At 40.1% G+C, this 20508-nt stretch overlaps 2 protein-coding genes across 2 annotated transcripts; one reads left to right on the top strand and one right to left on the bottom strand.

Moving 5' to 3' along the window:
* Window positions 1–6695: 6695 nt before the first annotated feature.
* On the bottom strand, window positions 6696–10428 carry spata18 (spermatogenesis associated 18). Its single transcript, XM_029500773.1, has 12 exons — window positions 10342–10428; window positions 9511–9616; window positions 9286–9401; window positions 9042–9160; window positions 8653–8748; window positions 8433–8567; window positions 8062–8293; window positions 7699–7857; window positions 7443–7618; window positions 7220–7343; window positions 7013–7081; window positions 6696–6752 (listed from the first exon to the last, which is right to left on the bottom strand). Exons 1-12 carry the CDS (start codon window positions 10426–10428, stop codon window positions 6696–6698), a joined length of 1476 nt encoding a protein of 491 aa, XP_029356633.1.
* Window positions 10429–11199: 771 nt separating this feature from the next.
* On the top strand, window positions 11200–14451 carry sgcb (sarcoglycan, beta (dystrophin-associated glycoprotein)). The gene is made up of 6 exons (XM_029500668.1): window positions 11200–11252; window positions 11695–11904; window positions 12015–12200; window positions 12306–12497; window positions 12786–12917; window positions 13040–14451. The coding sequence occupies exons 1-6, from the start codon at window positions 11238–11240 to the stop codon at window positions 13238–13240; spliced, it is 936 nt and encodes a 311-aa protein (XP_029356528.1). The 5' UTR covers window positions 11200–11237; the 3' UTR covers window positions 13241–14451.
* Window positions 14452–20508: the final 6057 nt, after the last annotated feature.

Genomic DNA, 20508 nt, shown 5'->3' with positions numbered 1-20508 from the left:
AAGTTAGCATAAGTTAGCCGCCGCTCAATGTGTTTGAATGGCCCAGATTGTCGGAGCTGCACTTTTTCAAGGTAAAATGTTTAAGTAATCGTATTTCCATATCAGTTGTGCATCGAAATCAAATTGACACGATTCTGCATGTATGTTGACGGTTTGTCACCGTGTTGATATATTGACCATGAACTGAAATCAAAATTTTATTTATTTGCCACGGATTTTCTGTAAGAACTCATTATATTGTGAGACTTGTGTAGTTACTTGGAAAATCATAAGTCTGCGTCAGTCAAAATAAAACAGCATAAAACCGTAAATATTTATATTTTATTACTGTCAAGTAGTAGTCAATCAGTTCAGTTCAACAATCAGTTGGCAAATCATTGTTCGTCACCTGTTAGTCTGCCTCAGTCAAATCTGAAAGATAAAAGTACAAAATAGAAAATATTACGATTTACATTGCTGTAGACGGCCATGCAGGTTTAGTAAACTTAACAGAGTTCAAATCAATGAACAATTAACAACTATAAAAAATACTGCACAGCAAAACATTTATTGGTCATTATTTACAGATTTTCGTAGTTTTCTTTTCTATTGCTGGAACTTTTGGGGGCTACAGAGAGCACGTGATCTGCGAGCGTCTTGAGCTTCCGGTGGCACCACTCTGTCTCTAAAGGCACTCCAGACATAGCATGCTTACATAATACACAACTTTCATATACACATAAAGTAAAACAAATAGTAGCAGTCGGGTCTTCATTAGGAGGCACTTGTATAGCCCCACCAATAGTCATTCTGTCTGTAATACCTGTTGTTGTTGTTGTTGTTGTTTTGCTCTATGCACTGAAGAAATATTTGTTTTCCTCTGACTTCCTGGGGATTGACTGTAGAGAAACACAAACTGGCATCTGGTAGCAACAAAGTACTGAATGTCCCTTCTCGGGCCTGTGTTGGCACAGTGGCCTCAGGGAGGCTGTTGTGCATAGATCACAGGGGCTCAGCTGGAAAACATTTAGCCCTCTGGTACAAGAACTAGGTTCATGTTAACTGAGAGATTCACCATCAATTAACAGCTACCGCCATTCACCAGATGGAGTTCTTTGTCCATTCATTCAAAGGATGCAAGAACTTGTCCTTTTGTCCATTTTATTCTACGTTATACTTCATCACCTCATTGGTAAATGCTACGCAATTTATGAAAATACATTAATCTGAGGCCTATAGTCACTCATTCATTTAACAGAATTTTAACTGATACAGTATTTATATCAGCAAAACTAACGAGCCAGGGAACAGGATGCAAAATCATCCAGCTGTTTAATGATTTCAAACTGAAAAAAACTGATTTCTCCCAGAAAAATAGTAAAAGTATGAAATCGCAAGGTTTGTTATAACAAAGGGGAATCATACATGGAACAACATTTCAAAATAAAGCAGGAAGCTCCCCATAGGACAGGAGCAAAAACTAATAAAAAACTAATAGACAACTGATACAACCTGGCCATTGTGTCAGGATCCCGTAAAATATGGTTACACATTAATGTATTCAGATCAATATCTATCTATGATAACACCTCTGAACTCAAGTGCTCTCTATCACTGCACTGTTGGCAGTCGAAGAAATTGGCATACACCAAAATAGTTGTTTCCAAACTGTGGGCCTATTGGTGTCTGAAAGGGAACTGCAGGTAGGCCAAGGAAGGATCCTAAAAAGAAAAACAATGCTGACAAATGTGTTATTTAAAAAAAGAAAATCTTCAAAAATTCCTCTTTATTCTAATTATTTTTTTCTGTTTTAAGCCCTCTCACGATGAGAAGCCAATGATAGGAGCTTGTATTGCGTCGCTGTTAGATCTGTTTATTTTGATCTGATGGATGGAATAGTGATCACATAAAAATAAATGTGCTTCTATGTTTATTCTTTGTCTAGCTGCTCATTTATCCTGGGCATCACTGTGGGCTTGATTTTGGGCCACCAACATTTCCAACTCACGAGGAACCACTGAAGTAAAAAGTTGTGTTGAATTGCCATCTAGTGGTGAAATTGCAGCTAGAAAGGCAGCTAAACATAAGGTGGTTAACGCTGTAACCTTAACTCAAAAAGTCAGTCTTTCCATATTTAATCACCAATGACTAAGTCAATTCATGGCTGTCATGTCCATTGTAGTCTGTGTTCTGTTGTCCTGCTGTTGTCCTGCACAGACTGCTCCTACAGGAGTAGAACCACAGCCACAAGAACATTTTCATGTGTTTCATGTTGTACTTACTTCTCTGTGAGGTTGCTGTTATTTCAGTTTTCACGGGATTTTTCTTCTTTTCTTTTTTTTTTTTTCTTTCCCTTCATTGTGATCATTTCCACTGACTTTGTTCAGAATGTGGGTTTCAAACACAACAAGACTGGCATTAGGTTTGATTGCCTATTTCCATCAAAGTCTAAGTGTAACAAGCCCCAGTGGAGCAGTAACTCTCGAAGCTCACACCTGCACACACTCCGTCTGCCCTGCCTGTAAAGTCAGCTGATGGCAGATATTTCCATTAATCATATCATCCAGATGTTGATGTTTCTCATGGAGCATTTCCAGATCTAGGCAGGGCCCCCTTTCTCAGTTGAGCACAGAGCAAACAACGTCATTCTAGCACAGACTGACTTCTTCAATTGACCGCCAGATCTTTCTCCTCAACATATGAATACATTTCTTCTTGCAGATCACCTCAAGTACAAGAAAAATTTCATGTCACAGACTCTAAAATTTTAATGATGCTCTTAAAAGGAGTTTGTGGAAAAGCACTTCAGTCTGGGTCCTGCTTTTGTGTCGCTGCTCGTTTAAGCTAATAAAAGGCCGGGCACATGGTTTCCAGGACAGGTCTGGACAGGCCATTACAAAGCACTTATGTTGATTTCATTGAAGGGATATTACTTCTTGAGCAATTTTTTTTTCTGCACTTTACAGAAAACTGGGACATTTAATTTTCCCTGTCTGATATCAGGAAATCACACGTTCATCAACAGAGAAGTCAGTTTGTGAGACACTGACTTTTGAAGAAAGCACATGATATCACATTGATTCCAGATATTCCTAATTGATTTTAGTATATGATGGGCAACAGAGCGCAGCATGGCCGTATAGTGGTTAGCACTGTTGCCCCACAACAATAAGGTCGCGGGTTTGAGGCCTTTGGGCAGCGTGTTTACATGTTCTCCCTGTATCTGTGGGGGTTTTCTCCCAAAGACATGCATGCTTTAAATTGTCCTTAGGTCTGAATGTGAGTGTGAGTGGTTGCTCATCTTTGTCTGTCTCTGTGATGCCCACCTGTCCAGGGTGACCCCCACCCCTCCCCGCCACCCACCCAATGTGAGCTGGGATTGGCTCCAGCCTAGCCCTAACCCCCCCCCCCCCCCCCCCCGACCCGGAAACAGATAAGTGGTAGAAGATGAATGAATGACCATGCAACAGAGTAAGAAGAGGAAACAGTCTAGACAAATGGCTCTATTGGGACAGAGAGAGTCAAACGTGATTGTTTTTTTTTATTATTATTTGATATGATAGTTGCCATAGAGAAGGGAGGGAAGTGTTTATCCACGGTATCTTTATTAGGCAATTTGGTCACTTGATGTCTGACCTCACTCAAGCTGAGAAAAGTTTGCCAATGCCTACAGCCAGCCTCTCACAATGACATCATACCCCTCATCCATGCCAAGGAGATCACCCTTGAGAGTTCAACCACAGCTTCGAATGGGAGTAAAGAGGAAATGGTCGTCTTTGTCCATGTGGTGCACTTTACAAAAAACGACACGGAGTTAATCTGTGACGCCAAGGTCATCAGTGCTCTGTATCTTTTGTCCCTCCTGTCGTAAATTGTGATCCTCCCATGCACGTCCTGCATCCTGCTCCATTCCAGTTGTGTTAAGGGTCACAATAAAGAGGACCGTTGAAGGATCACTTTTCCAAAGAAAAGAGGAACTTGATTTCCTTCATTCTTTTTCCCCGCAGTTTATTTTAACTTTATTCGCTGCATGGCCACCCATAACCATGTCACCTATGGACACTGCCCATAACCATTTCACCATGTGCTGTGATATGCAGCCCCATGAATATTTCTCCTCTGGTCTGGCTGTGGGATCTTGGGCGGGTGCTCATTATGCTTAGGCTCCATAAACAGCTCTTGCCAGCAATAAGGAGAGCCAGAGGAAACATCACACAGGCCAGCAGTGATAAGTCATGTTTCTGCCAAAGTTGAAGGTTTTGACCTCATTTGCAATCTGTTTAGGGTGAGCTGAAACTATTACCGTCTTCAACCCTAAAAAAGCCTGACCCAAGAAATTAGGGTGCAGAAAATTTGATTTTTTTTAATCTGAAGTCTTTATTTGGCTCTTTAACAAAATGTAAAAAAAAAATATAATTAGCATATTAGATTTTTTGATTATATCATATTTGTTACATCGGGCATTGCATCCAATTCTGGCAAGAACTTTTCTCCTTGGCCATCTGTGACATCTGCATCTTTATTTTTTTCAAACAGCTGCCTTTTTCAATCTCTTTTTCTTTTATTTTTCCAAGGGGATGGTCTCATAATTGTTTTGGTGTTTTGTTTTGGTTTTTTTTGTATGATGTATGTATCAAATGTGATATGCACAGCATTATAGGGTTAAAGCAGAGTAAAACTGTTCCCTCTCTTCCATCTCTCCTGTCTCCAGTATATGGACATTACCCATGACCACAGTTGACCTGCAGTTGAGCTTCAAGTAGATTATTGTGTTCTGGGAAGGGTTAAATGGACAAATATGGATTGCAGTAGATAACAACTGAAGGTCATTGTATGGAGGCCTGCTACAGCTCAGTTTCCGCTCTGCAGAACATGTTCTTGATTTCAGACATTTGATATGGGTACAAGAGCTGACAGTGTAATTGGTTTGTCTGCTAAAGGCAGGCTGGTGCAGGATTCAGCAAAGCCTGGAGCTCCAATTAGATGACTGAGAATGCTGATGAAGGCAATGCGACAGCAATGTTGCCGCTGGAATCCCCTCAAGGATTTCTTAGAAATGTAAACATACTCTCAGACACACATGCAAAGTGACTAGGTGGGAAATTCTTCATTTTCAAAAGACCCTGTATTAAGATGTTCTTTGGTTCTTTAACATCGTGTTTCAGAGTCGTCTGTCCATCCTTACATCCCAAAGTGTGACCTCACAATACGGGTTCTGGGGTGCTTTAATACTGAATTGGTTCAACTTCACTGTGACATAATAATGTCCTGCAAAAACATTTCCGATCATTATTTGGAACTGTAATTTAGGAGTTCACAATATCTGTTTTTAAAAAGAATTGAAAGCAGCAGTTTGATCTAAAATATGCTTTTAATATTTCTACTATACACTGAAAGCCTGTGGACTTAATCTATTGTGCATTTTTACATACATTTTAGATTGTGTATTTAGGAACATAGATGTTTTAAACCATGTAGTTACTAATTTTATTTTTTCTATTCTTGGGATTTGGGTATTCAATTGGTCAAAGTGTGTTTTTACATGCTGTGACTGGGCCCCTATTCACAAGCTTCTGAAAGAATATTGTCACATGTCCATCCATTTTAATTATAATTTTTTCTTTTATATATTTGATTTTGATTTGAGTTAAAGACATAAAGAGAAATTTCAGCTTGGCATGACTAAATGAATAAAAAGTTCAGGAACCTACAAATGTCTGTTGTAGCCACTCTAAATTCAGCGCCTGACTTCACGTTAATGATGGAGTAGCAGCGCCCCCTCCTGCTGAAGTAGAAAGTGATTGCCATTGAAAAATTATCTATAAAGCATTTATTCAACTAAAATTAAAACTGAAAATGATCCCCAGCTGCAAAAGATTAAAGGTTTGTCATTCATTCTAAAAAAAAAAAAAACAAAAACAAAAAACAATGTTTGAAAGCACAGTCAAAATGTCTTTATCACGACACAAATGAAATCTGAGTGGACTCAGACTCATCCTATTTTGTAAAATAAAGAATATTGTATTAAATGCATCCAGATATTGCTCCAAAATTAGTAGCTAGCGGTGATAATGTAACACAGAACAACAAACTTGAATCAAAAAAACAAAGAAAGAAATGGTTATGGAAGAAATAGGTCTAGTGCCTCATGAGGTCATTTCATAGATGTTCTCAAAATATCACACAACAGCACCAAAAACTGTCTTGGAAAAAGAAACATCAACATTAAAAATGCCAATAACCAATATTCACTCAAGGCACTCAAGTACTGGAGGAGTTCAAGTTAGCCCTGATCTTTAGCACCACATGTCCTGCAGCTACATGGATATCGATATATCATAAAGCGATTGCTTTATTCCACTACCAGACCAAGAAAGTGCTACTGTGCAGGTGTAGCTTTCCTCTAAAAATAATGTTCTATGATAATTACAAAGACACTGTTAGTTTCTGTCAAAAATCTAGAAAATGGCTAAATATAGTAAACTAGGATATAATTAGCTGCTCAATAAGCTGCCAGGCTGCACGTCTTCTAACTATCAGTGTCCTGTATGGATATGCTGCAAAGCCTTTGGTTGGTACAGTACAGAATGTAAAGGTTTCATTTCTTTGGTTGGATTACACGCTGGTATAATCCAATAGGGGAAGGTCATAATTGAAAGTATGCCAAACTTTATTTTGTGGACATCAAGTAGCAATAGGTGAAGATTCTCCAGTGTTCACAGGCAGCTAGAAGTGAGACGTCCAGGAGAAGAGCTTCTTTTGCTGTTAAATGCCTAAAAAGGATAATAACATTGATTATATTTAATTTTTGTGACTTAGTTAAAACATAAACATCCCAAATTAATCAAAGAGATTTTGAAATACATACCCTTAGGATCATTTGTGTGCATGCATTTAGAAAAAATAACAATAAAACAGACAGAGTGGCTGAGCAATTTTCAGTCAATTAAAACCTGTGATGTAATTGCTTTAGAGGAAAAAAAACCCAACTGAGCCCATTTTTCGATTGTTGTTAAACATTCTATACACTTACAAGACTGCGAGTGGGGCTGAGTGAGCGAGAGCGCACAGGACTGCTGCTTCTGCTTCGACTTCTACTCATCTGCAAAAAGCAAGCATGCACGTCACTCGTAAATTCATTTACTCTCTAGAGTAAACGTCTAGAACGTAACTCTAGAGAATAATCTTGAGAGTGACATTATATCATGATAATATTTATGAAGCAATATAAAGTCAGTACCAAAGCCCCTCTTCGAGTCACAGCCTCGCCCTTCACTATTACAGCACTTCCTTCAACCAAAGCAGGCCACACATGGTACATTACCAGAGGAGCAGCGAACTCTGAGTCATAGCTGCGACGATACCTGTCAGTGAAAGAGGGGAAGGGTTAGGCCTCTGAGCATCAGCCAGCACTCTGTGTGTGTGTGTGTGTACCAAAATACAGTATTTTGCACTGGACTGACTTGCTGTCATTGTAAAGTTCTCCATCACTCGCAAAGGCCAAGTCAAGCGGGGGGTCCAGGGTCTGCATGGCAAAGGCCACCCTGCAGGTCTCCCTGATCAAAGTACTGATAAAGGCAAAGTCCACTTCTGGAGGGAAGGAGATTCGGGGGTTCACATTCATGGCATTGATCACACTCTGATGAGAGGAAATACTCAGTCAGATACAATGGTCAACTTGTTTATAAATCTTGCAGGCAGAGAAAAAAATTGTCTTACATTTACGCTGTCCTGAACGTCGTATAGATCCAAATTTCTGACGATGTAGTCCACAGCTGCATCCTCTAGACTTTCTGGTCCATAGTGGGATACAGACAAGGTCTTTTTCACATGCAGCTTGAACTGACGGTAGGCTAGTTTGGCTGTCTTAAAGGATTCCTAAACAATGAAAACAGTGGACAGATTTAAGCTAATGTTCAAATAATTCTAGATTTCGCCTGGCGTGATATTCTTCATATACTGTAATATTATTACAGTATTTCAAACAATTGTTTTAAATAACATTAGTCTTTACACCGGCCAATCAAATGTACATCTTCCAACTGTATATCTTCGTGTGACTCTATAATAATTACAACATACCACAGCCGCAATGAAGATGATTTTCTGGACCATCTCTAACTCAGCAATGTAGCGTCTAAGAAGGGTCTGGGCCTCCAGACGCTCCACAGCGTACAGGTCACTGAAGCGAGATACGAGGCGTGCGTGACGGGACGAGTTAGTGAGCTGGGCTCTGGTGGGCGACTCGCTCCTCATGGGGCTGGAGGAGCAACTGAGCCTGGGCAGGGGGCTGGGAGAACGACTTCTCATCACCCTGGAAGAGGGAAGAAGAGAAGCAGCAGAAACGGATAAAACAAAAACACATCACCACTGACGACATGTTCATTTTTAGTGGTGCAAATGTGTGTTTCTATAGAGTTATTGCATAAGTCCACTCAGTATTTTGAGAGTACCTTTCATGCAGCATGGCCTTCTCTGTGCTCAAGTAAGACACTTCATTTCTCAGCAAACGAATCTGATGCTCATAGTCATCAAGCGCATCCAGCTTCCTCTTATAAATCTCTACTTTCTCCTGTGCAGATCTCAAACTGAAACAAAACATGTTTCATGTGTCAACAGAGATCTACATATTTATATGTGCATATTATTCCAATGGGAGATTGTTTCACAGACTCGGCTCTCAGTTGTAGTATTTCATCTTCAGTAGCCAATAGAGTGGTTGCTGATTTGCTCTTTGTCTCATCCAGTTCGTTGTGAGCAGCAGACAATCTGTTAAAAATATAGATCAAGGGTAACATTTAACATTTCATGTAATTCCATACATATTACTGAGAATGGGATGAGAAGAGATATGAAAAGAGATATCTTAGTTTATGTATGGGTGTACTTTGTGCGACTGGTATGCTTATAAATCCATGCCCATGTTGATAATGTAGTTAAGTTAGAAAACTGGCTGGCTGTCTTTTTTTTTTTTTATTATTATTTCAACAACTTTTTCAACCCCGATTTTCTTGGTCAGTTTTAAAGTATACAGTTTTTCTGTCTGTATTTCTCAGACTCACTCTGCTCTTGTAGTGTCCAACTGCAAGCGAACGGAGCACAGTTGAGTTTCCATCTTCTGCATATCATTCTCATGGGAGGCAGAGAGCTCCCTGAGCTTCCTGTCCTTCTCCACTGAGTCCTGACAGTAAAACATACAGTAACTACAACCCCCGGTAATTGCTTTATCATTACCATATATGCTTCTTTGTTAAAAAAAAAAAAATATTATCACTTTCTTAGTAGTATATTAAATGCTAATGTCACCTGAATTAGCTGTAGGCTTGCATCATCAGTGATCGTGGGCTTTGCCATGGAGAAACAGCTTCCAAGCCAAGGCAGCAGGCGTGTCTTCAGAGTGTCAACCCCAGCATAAGGTCCTCCTGGTTCACAGACACAGAGGGACAGATATTCATTTTTTCATGAATCTGATTTATTCATGAGCAGTTATAATCTGAGTAATGTTCGAAAACGATGAGAGGCTGCACTTACCTCCAGCAGCTGTGAGGTTGAGGATAGAGAACAGCTGCCCTTGGATCTTGGCAGTTAATTCAATCAGCTCACAACATCTGTTCAGATTCTGCTCACAGGAAATGATCTGGGAAATGTACATATAAGTGCTGATTATTTATTTTGTGATATATAGGGCGGTATCGTGTTTTATTTTTTGTTAAAAGTCAGAGCCTCTTGCGAGCAACAGGTGCACCATGATTTTTCGCACGACACAACAAATTTGCGAATTTATAGTAAAAAAAAAAAAAAAAACCGTTGTGAGGAAACGCGCTGGTTATATGAGCTGTTAGTCTGATAGTACATTTATTACTCTTGGTTTGCATCGTAGTTGAAGTTTACACAGATTGCTTCGCTCCCGTAGATTTCAACCGGAAGTAATATGACTCATTTTACGAGGAGAAAATTGGAACAATCCTTTCGTAGCCATGGCGACTGGCGTCCTTAGCAACCAAACTCTACCACTGGGAAATCAGTGTAAACTAATGAAGTGCATTCCTGTGCTGTAATGTTCAAGTCATTTCAGTCATTTCAGCCATTTCAGGCGAAACATTGTGCTTAAACAGTGACACTGATATCTGAATCACAATGGGCAAAACACACGTTTTGCCCATTGTGATTTGCCCACTTGATAGGAGCAGACATTTTTCTCCCTTCTAAAAGGGCCAAAACTTAGATTTGACTTAAATGTAATCTTTAGTCACCAATTCATGAGACAATTATGCAGAGGGAGCAGAACGAGGCCGGCCCAGGGCTCCTGGTTTGAAGTGGTTGGGTCAGATTTAGTTTGTCATGATTTATTGATGAACTTACATGGTAGTCTTGGTGCCAGCTTTCAAGCTTGTTCTGCAACAGGCTGAAGGAAGATGTGTTAGCCAGTCTCCTCAGCGTGTCGGCCATGTTCACCCACAGAGAATAATCCCAGAGGATAAGAAGAGCAGCCTGTAATCTGTAACAGCAGCGCCTTTAAAGGTCCTCTCCTGGCGGGTCCCTCCACCTCCCACTCAGAAGCCAAGCACCGCCTCAGCTGTGGTAACCAGGCGGGGAGGCAGTCAGTAACTGTCGGCTGTAGGAGCAGTCGGTCACCTGTAGGCTGCCCACTGATGTAAACAAATGTAATGTCACCCTGTCAAACGACACCGAACCCCGTGGATCAGTAACACTGCTGCTGTTTAAACCTGAAGGTACCATCCCACTGTGCTGAGGTACCTAAGATTTAACAACGTAACAAAAACGGCAAGATTATTAATAATAATGATGACAAAAAAGGGCTATTGTCTTTCGATTGCCATATAAATACGACATGATTGTATATTTCTTGTGAGTTTTTATAAAAAAAAAAAAAAAACGTTATTTTTTTTTCCCGTTGAAGGATCAATGGTCGGTAAGCGGAGTGACGCTTTGCAGTTACCTATGGAAAACATTCATGGAGTTCTATTTTTGGATCCTTCTGTCATTGGCTAGTTAAATTCGGGTTGGACCATTTCTTATTTTCATGGAAATCTCTCTTCTTTATTCGTTCAGTCAAAATTGACGTATTTTGTGTCCACTATTGTTCTTCTTAACGTGATTTTTTGTTTTTTTGTTAACTGGTGTTATTGTTGTCGGTGGTAAATTACTTTCCATTCAGTAGGTCACAACCGCCCCCCCCATCTGTATCTTTAGTGGTATCTCCCCTATCGCCCCGCCAGCAGTGAGGGAGGATCAACATGGCGTCTGAGCAGGTCCGTTATGTTCAATGTTTGCTGTTATTCTTGCGTTTGACTTCGTTTTTGGTTTTGTTGGTTATTATAATAATGATATATATCTTACTCAATATATATGTGCTTAAGTACAGGTAAATGCATGGGGCGTCGTTGTCGGCCTTACGGTAATATGGATCAAATCTGGCCTACGCTTCGTTATTATGGGCAGCTTTGTGCAAATAAAAATGGTGTTATCTTAGTTCTGCTGTCTGACAGCGAGCAAGTTCTACTCATTTAAAGGCAGTGTATGCTGAGTTAATTTCCTTCTCACTGCTAAAATAAGTGCAGTTTATTTTTAGCCATGGTCACACACACAGTCCCAGTCATTTCCATTCCACCACAGCCCACAGAGACTCACTGTGTGGACATAAAGGCAAAAATATAGGTAATACAAGATTGTAATTTCGTTTTTCCTTTCCAGGAGAGTTCCAATGGGCCAGTGAAGAAGTCCATGCGAGAGAAGGCAATAGAAAGACGAAATATCAACAAAGAACACAACAGTAACTTTAAAGCTGGCTATGTACCCATAGAGGAAGAGCGTCTTCATAAGACAGGACTGAGGGGACGCAAGGGAAACATGGCTGTTTGCATCATCGTCCTCCTCTTCCTCCTTGCCTTAATTAACCTCATTGTGAGTACTCCAGTCCTCAATGTACTTGTCCATAGATCTTCCTCATCAGACTTAAGTGATGACTGTGTTGTAGTACGAATCCCAAATTAAGTTGGTTTACTGTTCCTCAGATCACACTAGTAATATGGACAGTTATTCGTATCGGTCCAAATGGCTGTGACAGTATGGAGTTCCATGAGACTGGCCTATTGCGCTTCAAACAGAAGGCAGACATGGGCATTGTTCACCCACTGCACAAGAGCACCGTAGGAGGCCGTAAGGACCAGGACCTGGTCATCGTTGGGAACAACAATCCAGTGAGTATATGGACTGAGAGGCCTAAGCATTGAAACATGACACACAGTTTTCTGAACTCATACTCTACGAAGTTCTCATAAATGTTTAAATTTGTGTCGGTCCAGGTTGTGTTCCAGCAAGGCAATACTAAACTGAGTGTAGAAAAAGACAAGACCTCAGTCGTCAGTGATGTTGGTATATCCTTCACGGATCCTCGCACCCAGACTACATTCTTCAGCACAGACTTTGAAAACCACGAGTTCCATTTGCCCAAAGGAGTTAAAGTTCTCAGTGTTAAAAAAGCCTCCACAGAAAGGGTCTGTATTTTGTTAGTTATTTTGATGATGATGATGATGTCAGTCTTTCTGTAGTGCTGTTGCTACACAGTTACTCATAATGGTTAAATGAAATACATTTTATATGCAACAAATAAATAAAGCATTAGTTCTCAGAAAGCAAGATTAAACTTGTGGTCTAACACACACTACGAGTCAAATGGACACATTTTCCTATTCATTTGAATGAGGAAGTGTGTCCAAACTTTTGACTGGTAGTCTATATCTGCATCCCAGTTAGCAAATATTTCTGATTGTCTCTGATTTTAGATTACCAGCAGCGCAGCATCTGACCTGAACATCAAAGGGGACAGCAAGGCTATTATTCGTGGTAATGAGGGAGTCAACATCATGGGGCGGACTGTAGAGTTCAAAGTGGGTGGAGGCATTGAGCTCAGAGCTGTAAGTATGGAAATGTATTTAATATGATTTTATGTGTAACAATATAAAAAAGAGTTGTATAAATGACACTAATGAAGATGAAACTCTCAAGACAAATGGATTATGGCTTTTTCTCCTTACAGGAAAACAGCATCGTCCTCAATGGATCAGTCATGTTCAATGCCACGCGCATCCCTAACTCTGCAGGAGATGTGTATTTTGATGAAGGTCTGGAGAGGTACAAGCTCTGCATGTGTGCAGATGGGACTCTGTTCCGTGTGCAGGTGAAATATCACAACATGGGCTGCCAGACCTCAGATAACCCCTGTAGGAAAGCTCACTAGATTGAAATGCAATCAGCTTAATACAAATGAGCATATTTAGGAAATTCATCTTGACCTGCACATGATAATACCTCTGTATTTCACCTGACAAGTTCTGTATTTCTTATTTTGTTTGCAAAGCAGGATCATTACCGCTTGGCCAAAGATGTTAAAATACAAGCTGAAGTATTTCAATTATTCTGCAGATTTGCCAACTTTATTTTGACTTAATTATGCTGTGTAAATGTAAAACACTCCTATATTTAACATTTAACATACTGTGGTTTACATCGCCTATCGCCAGCAGTTAGAAGCTATTTAGGAGTATTTACTTTTTGCCTTACCGTCCAGTATTACTAAAATGCACTCAGTTGAAGATTCATTAAGGACGCCTCAATCAAACTGATGCAGTTTAATTTTTTAGCTTTGTGTACCTAATAAACTGGCTATTAGTGTACATACTTTGTAGAGGGCTTGTAAGTTATTTTATTTGCTATTCATTATTTCTGGCAGCTGTGTTTGATATTTTGTTTATCTTTGCTGACAAGGTGAGATACTAAAATTATTTTGTGGTCCGTGACACTGCTAATGAAATGTGCAGAATTTGTGATGAATTGTAATACGAGTCCATTTTAAGCCATCAGATGTTTAAATAGAATGAGTCTCTTTCTGCTCATGTAAGGCTGTCCTTCTAGTATGTGCCAATGGATTTTCAAGCGATGAGATATGATTTAATACAGGTACACACACACACACACACACACACACACACACACATATATATGTATAGTATTCTAAAACTGGTGCAAAAACTTTTTTATTGAAAAGTAATTCAATATTTAAAAACAATGAGTGTAGATAAACTAGAGATTGACGTAGAGCTCTTCAAATGTTCATGAATGTCAGGAGAACTTAAGTCATCAGTCATTTGTTTTGAAGCCTATAGTTAATGGTTTGAATTTGATGTTTGTGCAATATAGTCTACAATTTTACTTTTTATTTTGCTATGGGTTTTCTTATCTGTTATAAAACAGTACTTATGTTGAGAACACTTGTTATTAATGCTATGATGTAGTTTTTTTTCTCAGAGCATCAAGTAATTGATGCCTTTGGTTAAAGACTGGAGTGTTTAAGATCAACTAAATTGGAAATAATAAGGCAAACAGCCTCATGTAAAAATGTGTCAAACATGTCATTGCTATGTTTGTTACAATAAAGAAACATGTTGCGATGTGAAACTTGTGAAACGTGTTTGCAATGTCATTTAAAACCATAAACAAATACTGTGCTTTATTGCAGTGTTTTATAATGCAGAGGAATGTGCACCCAGGGCATGGTTCTCTTCATAAAATTTCTGAATCAGTTATCTATCACACGCAAATATGAAAACAATGACAGTAAGACTTTAACTTGACATGTAAATGATTATATGAATCACAGAAGGGCGTCTCTGGACAGGAGTATGTTAAGCTAGACGCAGCAAAATATGTTTCAGACTTTGATCACAAACTGCTGGAGCTAATATACTGAAGGGGTTCTTTGTGTTAAAGGAGACTCACGAGCTTTCCTGTCTGGACACTCAGGTGAGTTTGATGGTTTTTCACTGTATTGTACATCTGTGAAGTGTTTACATTTTTGTTCATGAATTTGCCTTGTTCATTCCACATTGTGTATAATGATTTTAGCAGGAACTGAACAAAGTCATAGTCATCATGACATACATGGCGTATCATAGCAGATTCAAGACTTGTGTTTGGGACTGATTCTTCACTGTCACTGTCCATGTGTACTTTCAGGACTGCTTGTGATGGCGGTGGTACAGTGGTCATTATTGGCTGCTTTGCTGCTCTTCGTCTCCTCTGCGGTCCATTGCTCCTCTCCCCCACCCACCTGTCCTGAGTCTTGCACCTGTCAGAGACCTGGCCTGTTGAACTGTTCGTCCTCTGACCTCTCCTATGTCCCGCAACCCATCCAGGACTCTATCACTGACTTGGACTTGTCTCACAATCTCCTTGATTCTGTGACACTGCACTGGCCACATCGTAAACTCAGAAATGTGTGGCTGGGAAACAACACTATTACGCACTTATCCCTCTGCATAGACAGAAGCCCTGGCAGCCAATCTGTCAGTGGTGGACATCTACAATGGTTCAGACCTTGGAGACGAGGCAGATGCGTATCTTGGGCCCCCACCCTGCAGCTGCTATCTGCTGAGAGGAATCGCATGGTGCAATTCCCAGAGGGTGAGGCAGTGTAATACAGTCACACACCCATATTTAAACCTCTGACGCAGGACATGGAGAGCACAATAACCATTTATTCCTATGAGCAGAGCATAAAAAAATAATCTGAGAGACTTTCAGGTGTCACTGTTGCATCAGTTTTGTCTGTGACAAAATTGAATTAGGTTAAAGTTGAACTTGTCTCTTCAGCCAGTGGGGGAAATATTCTCATCATTTTCAAGTACAAGTAGCAAGAATACAATATAAAAGGTTAAACATTATTATTTAAGTGAACCTGCAGAAAAAGCAATTGGAATATCAACAGTAAAAGAAAGAAAACCTTACAAAGGCGGCCAGTGAATTACGCAAATTGAAATTAAGAGAGCTTTAAAATTAGAAGGCTATGCAGCTTTTAGTTGAAGTGTGTACCAAAAAGGGTTGTTTTTGATAAATTGTAGGTTTTGTGTATCTTCTGGGCATTTACTCATTGAACAGTCCTTTTTTTTTTTTTTACTTTTACTTTTACTTTACTCAAATACAGTTTCATCTTGTGACCACCGATCACTTTTGCGAAAATTTAATGTAAGGACTTTTTGCCTCTTAATGTTGGCACAGTTTTTGTGTGGGTGATTATAGATTGTCCCCCTGAGAGCGAAGTTGGCGATGATGCCTTTTATTACTGCCCTCTGGAATGCCATTGAGAAATATCCACAAGTCAGACCGTAGACTGATACAAACATATGTTAACCAAATTCGGACGTTTTCCATGGTATTTATATTTGGTCATTCTAAAAATATTACTCTGTGAGCAGTGTGATAATTGTTATTGCCCATTTATTTGATTTTCAGAAAACATTCACAGTTTTGTTTTGTTTTGGTTTTTTTTTGTACTATGCTCAGAAAATGATAAACCTAGCCATTGTACAGCTGGAGGCAATCACAGTTAGGCTGTTTTAAAGAAATGCACTCACTATGGTTTTTCAGAAGGCATGTGTGGACAGTCCATTTACTTAACAAGAGCTGTGTTGACAGTCATGGACCTCTTTCCTTTTTGGTATGCAGCTCACAGTTCCTGCAGTGCCTCTGTAATGACACACAAACGCACAGTGCCTTACTTTAGCCCAGCAGACTCATGAAGGTTGTCTTAGATGACTTAAAAGGGGGGAGACAGGCAACAAAGAAGAAAGAAGACCACAGGGAAAAAGAAATTGCTTATGCCTTAATTAGTCATATTGCAAGAGATTTGCCAGTCAAAGTTCCAGGAAAGGCCTTTTCGAGGAGTCACATATTTTACACCAAACAAGTCTACAAGTCAACAGCGAGGCCTTTAATTTGAAATATTAATCTGAGCACCAAAATCACCACAGTAATGGAAAACAGACTGACTTAATTTTTTTAATGAAAGGAAAATGTTCCCCTTTGCCAGTCACAGTGAATAATGTACAATAGTTTAGAGAGGACAAAAGCAAAACTGACCTGTTATATATAATCACAGAAGCATTGCTAAAGTTGTAACCCCCGTGACCCGACTTTGGATAAGTTGAAGATGGATGGATGGACATATGGCACATTCTTTCCTTCAGGAGCCATCTTATCTTGATTGTTGGTGAGTTCTAATTACCGCACTTACTTTCTGTTATCCAGGGCTGGGAAGTAGCGTGTCCTTAAAGGTTTTGGAGCTTTCCTTCAACAAGATCTCAACTATACGACCAGGAGACCTGAGTCACCTTCAACAGCTGAGAGAGCTATACCTACAGCATAATACTATCACAACTCTTCATCCACAGATGTTCCAGGATTTACCCCAACTTAGGGTAAGATTGATTGTTCTTTAATAATATAATTCATCTAATTTATTGAAAATTGCACAGAACATTTAATTGAATCTTTGCGCACTTGTGACTTTCATAAGCACCTATATAGTTGAATTGCATGCTTTAACTGCTTTAGCAATCAATTTACTCTGTCTCAGTATCTGCTGAATTGTGTTCCCCTTAAAGGTCCTTGATCTGAGCTTCAACATGCTGACCAACATCCATCCTTTGATGTACCTCTCTCTGCATAATATTGGGGCAGATGTAAGGCTGGATGGGAACAGGTGGCAGTGTGACTGCAACATGCGCAGTCTAAGAAAGCGGATGGCCTTTGACAGCAGCAGAGGCCTGCAGGTCTGGAGTATGGTGTGTGCTTTCCCCTCTGTCCTCTCAGGGAAAGACCTGCTACAGCTAGAAGAGGATGACCTAAACTGCTTTGGTACTGACAACAAGCCAGCGCTGCATCAGGATGTGACAGTTTATAGCGGCTCTGAGATACTGCTGTCTTGCTCTGCACAAGGTAACACAAAGATGTAAAACAGCTATTTATATTATAAAGAGTTTGGCCTAGACCTGCTCTATATGTAAAATGCCTTAACATAATTTTTATTCTATATAAATAAATCTGATTTGATTTGATTTGATATATACCTAACAGTGTAGGTTGGTCCAACTGGATGATGTTGTTTTCTTTTTAGACTCGATTTGGTGGACGCCCAGTGGTCAAGTATCTGGGAGCCAAACTCTGCCGAACTTGCCGGATCTGCTCATTAGTGATGTCACAGAGAGAAACACGGGACTCTATGTCTGTACGTCCCAAGAACATGAAGTTGTGTCGGTTTTTAACCTTCAAATAAGTAGAGTTGTAGGTGTAGAAAGAAAAACTAGAAGTTTATCCAGAAATAGCCAACAGCTCATCCCACAAGACAACCCAAATAAGATAAGTCAAGAAAGGAACCAGGGAGCTACGCAGTCTGACTTGGCTCTGGCTGTGTGTCTGTCTATTTTCATTACATTTCTGGTCGCCTTTATCCTTGGCGTCTTGGCAAGACCTTGTTTTGATGTCCTTTGGACAAAGGTGACCAAAAAGAAAAGGGCCTCTGTCTCATCTGTACAACAAAGACCGTATGAAAATGAGGCCTATTCAAATTACGAGGAACCAGAAGAGATAATAACTCACAGAGAAAGAAGAGTCACCTTTAGCACTGTAGATACTGGAGATGGTAATGTACAATATTACGATACCGTAGCTAGTGCCAATCAGGAATACATCAATTATGATGCAGTGGTTGAATATGAAACAGGGGCTGGGGAGGCAAATCACACAGCTGAAGACCCAGGAAGTGACATCAGTTCACAACAGAGCAGTCCAACAAGAACCAGAGTCAAAATGGAATTTGAACGTATCCCAGACCCTGATGAACTGAAGGAGAGAAAAAACTCATCATCAAGCTCAAATTCTTCCCTGTCCGACATAGTATTAAAGGACCAAATAATCCAGGGAGATCACACAACACCCAAGTTCCCACAGCAGGTCGAGGACTCCATTCAGCAGAGAGACGACGTCTTCACATCTAGGAAAGTGGTAGTGCCACAAATTTCCATAAAGTACAAAAGTGAAATTCCTGACTTTTCCTCTGAGCCATTTGCAGATTGGTCACCACAACGCACCAATCTAACAGACTCTAATGTGTGGCAGGAGAATGAGGAACAATTTGACTTTAGTGATTCTGCTCAAAGCACATCTGTAAGATCCGGTAGTGTGTTTGGTTCTTTTAACGACTCAAAACTGGTTGTGGTACCCACAGCCAAAAGAAAGAGCAGGGATGATGTATCCAGCTCCAGCTCATACGTCAGTGAGGATGGACCTACACAATACACTGTGAACTCAGAGCAGGAGGAAGGAGAAAATATACAAAGGGACAATAAAAAATCCCTGGTCATTAACACTCAACTTAAGCAGGATAGTAGTTTTGACCAACAGAATGAGGCGCCGACCAGGCCATTTAATGAGGATGATAACAGATGTGGCACGCAAAGGCCTGCAGAGGGACCAAAGCATTCACTGTCCTCTCATTCAAGTGACAGCGATGATGAGTCAGTGTGGGGATTAGGGAAGCAAGAATCCTTTAGCAAACTAAGCAGCAAGACAGTTATGGGCACGAGGGAAACCAGTGAGACAGTTAAACCCCTGCCACGGACAAAATACTGTGCTGTCAGTGTTGGTGTTGCCAGTTCTGGTAAAAGTCTTGATAGTAGTACACCTTCACCACCTAAAACATATTCAACCTCTTCCAGCAAGGAAACAGAAATCCCACATCTTATTGTAAAAGGCAAAAAAAGGAGAGCTCCATTGCCACCTAAGGATTCATCTTCTAGTGTTGAAAGTTCAGATAGAGAAATGCTCTACACGAAGAAGCAAAATCAGAAGCGAGAAGAGATGCACAGACAGTGGGCTGGCCAAGATCTCGAACATATTTCGAGCAACAAAAGGCATCTAGATGTCAAAGTGCCATCAGTGGACTCTTCATCCAGTAGTAGTGACAGTGAAGATCAAACTAGAAACATCATAAAGAAACAAGAACAAGGAAAGATACACATGGGAAGGCTTCCAAATAAACCATCTCCAACTGTAAGTCATGACTCTGATACAACATGGCCTTCGCTTGACCTTGAACATATTCCTAGAATCAAGAGGCGTCTGGATATCAAAGCAACATCGCCAGACTCGGATTCATCCAGTAGTAGTGACAGTGAGGATGAAGCTACAAATTGGACAAAGAAACAAGAACAAGGAAAGATACACATGGGAAGGCTTCCAAATAAATCATCTCCAACTGTAGGTCATGACTCTGATACAACATGGCCTGCCGTAGATCTTGAACATATTCCTAGAATCAAGAGGCGTCTGGATATCAAAGCAACATCACCAGTATCTGATTCATCTTTTAGTAGGGAGACAGTTAAACCCCTGCCACAGACAAAATACTGTGCTGTCAGTGTTGGTGTTGCCAGTTCTGGTAAAAGTCTTGATAGTAGTACACCTTCACCACCTAAAACATATTCAACCTCTTCCAGCCAGGAAACAGAAATCCCATATCTTATTGTAAAGGGCAAAAAAAGGAGAGCTCCATTACCACCTAAGGATTCATCTTCTAGTGTTGAAAGTTCAGATAGAGAAATGCTCTACATGAAGAAGCAAAATCAGAAGCGAGAAGAGATGCACAGACAGTGGGCTGGCCAAGATCTCGAA

This window comes from Echeneis naucrates, chromosome 4 (assembly GCF_900963305.1).
Source record: "Echeneis naucrates chromosome 4, fEcheNa1.1, whole genome shotgun sequence".
In the NCBI taxonomy this organism is placed as follows: Eukaryota; Metazoa; Chordata; class Actinopteri; order Carangiformes; family Echeneidae; genus Echeneis; species Echeneis naucrates.
Note: the sequence above shows the minus strand (reverse complement) of the source record. Positions and strands in the feature narration are given on the sequence as shown.

Bases quoted from the DNA above. Each gene is read 5' to 3' on its own strand.
- spata18 (XM_029500773.1), bottom strand. From the start codon at position 10,428: ATGGCCGACACGCTGAGGAGACTGGCTAACACATCTTCCTTCAGCCTG. The intron at 8,749-9,041 runs GTGAGTCTGAGA...TATTTTTAACAG, and splicing joins TTGGACACTACAAGAGCAGA to ATTGTCTGCTGCTCACAACG. The intron at 7,619-7,698 runs GTAAGACAATTT...TCCTCTCATCAG, and splicing joins ACGTTCAGGACAGCGTAAAT to AGTGTGATCAATGCCATGAA.
- sgcb (XM_029500668.1), top strand. The intron at 12,498-12,785 runs GTCTGTATTTTG...CTCTGATTTTAG, and splicing joins AAAAAGCCTCCACAGAAAGG to ATTACCAGCAGCGCAGCATC. The intron at 12,918-13,039 runs GTAAGTATGGAA...TTCTCCTTACAG, and splicing joins GAGGCATTGAGCTCAGAGCT to GAAAACAGCATCGTCCTCAA.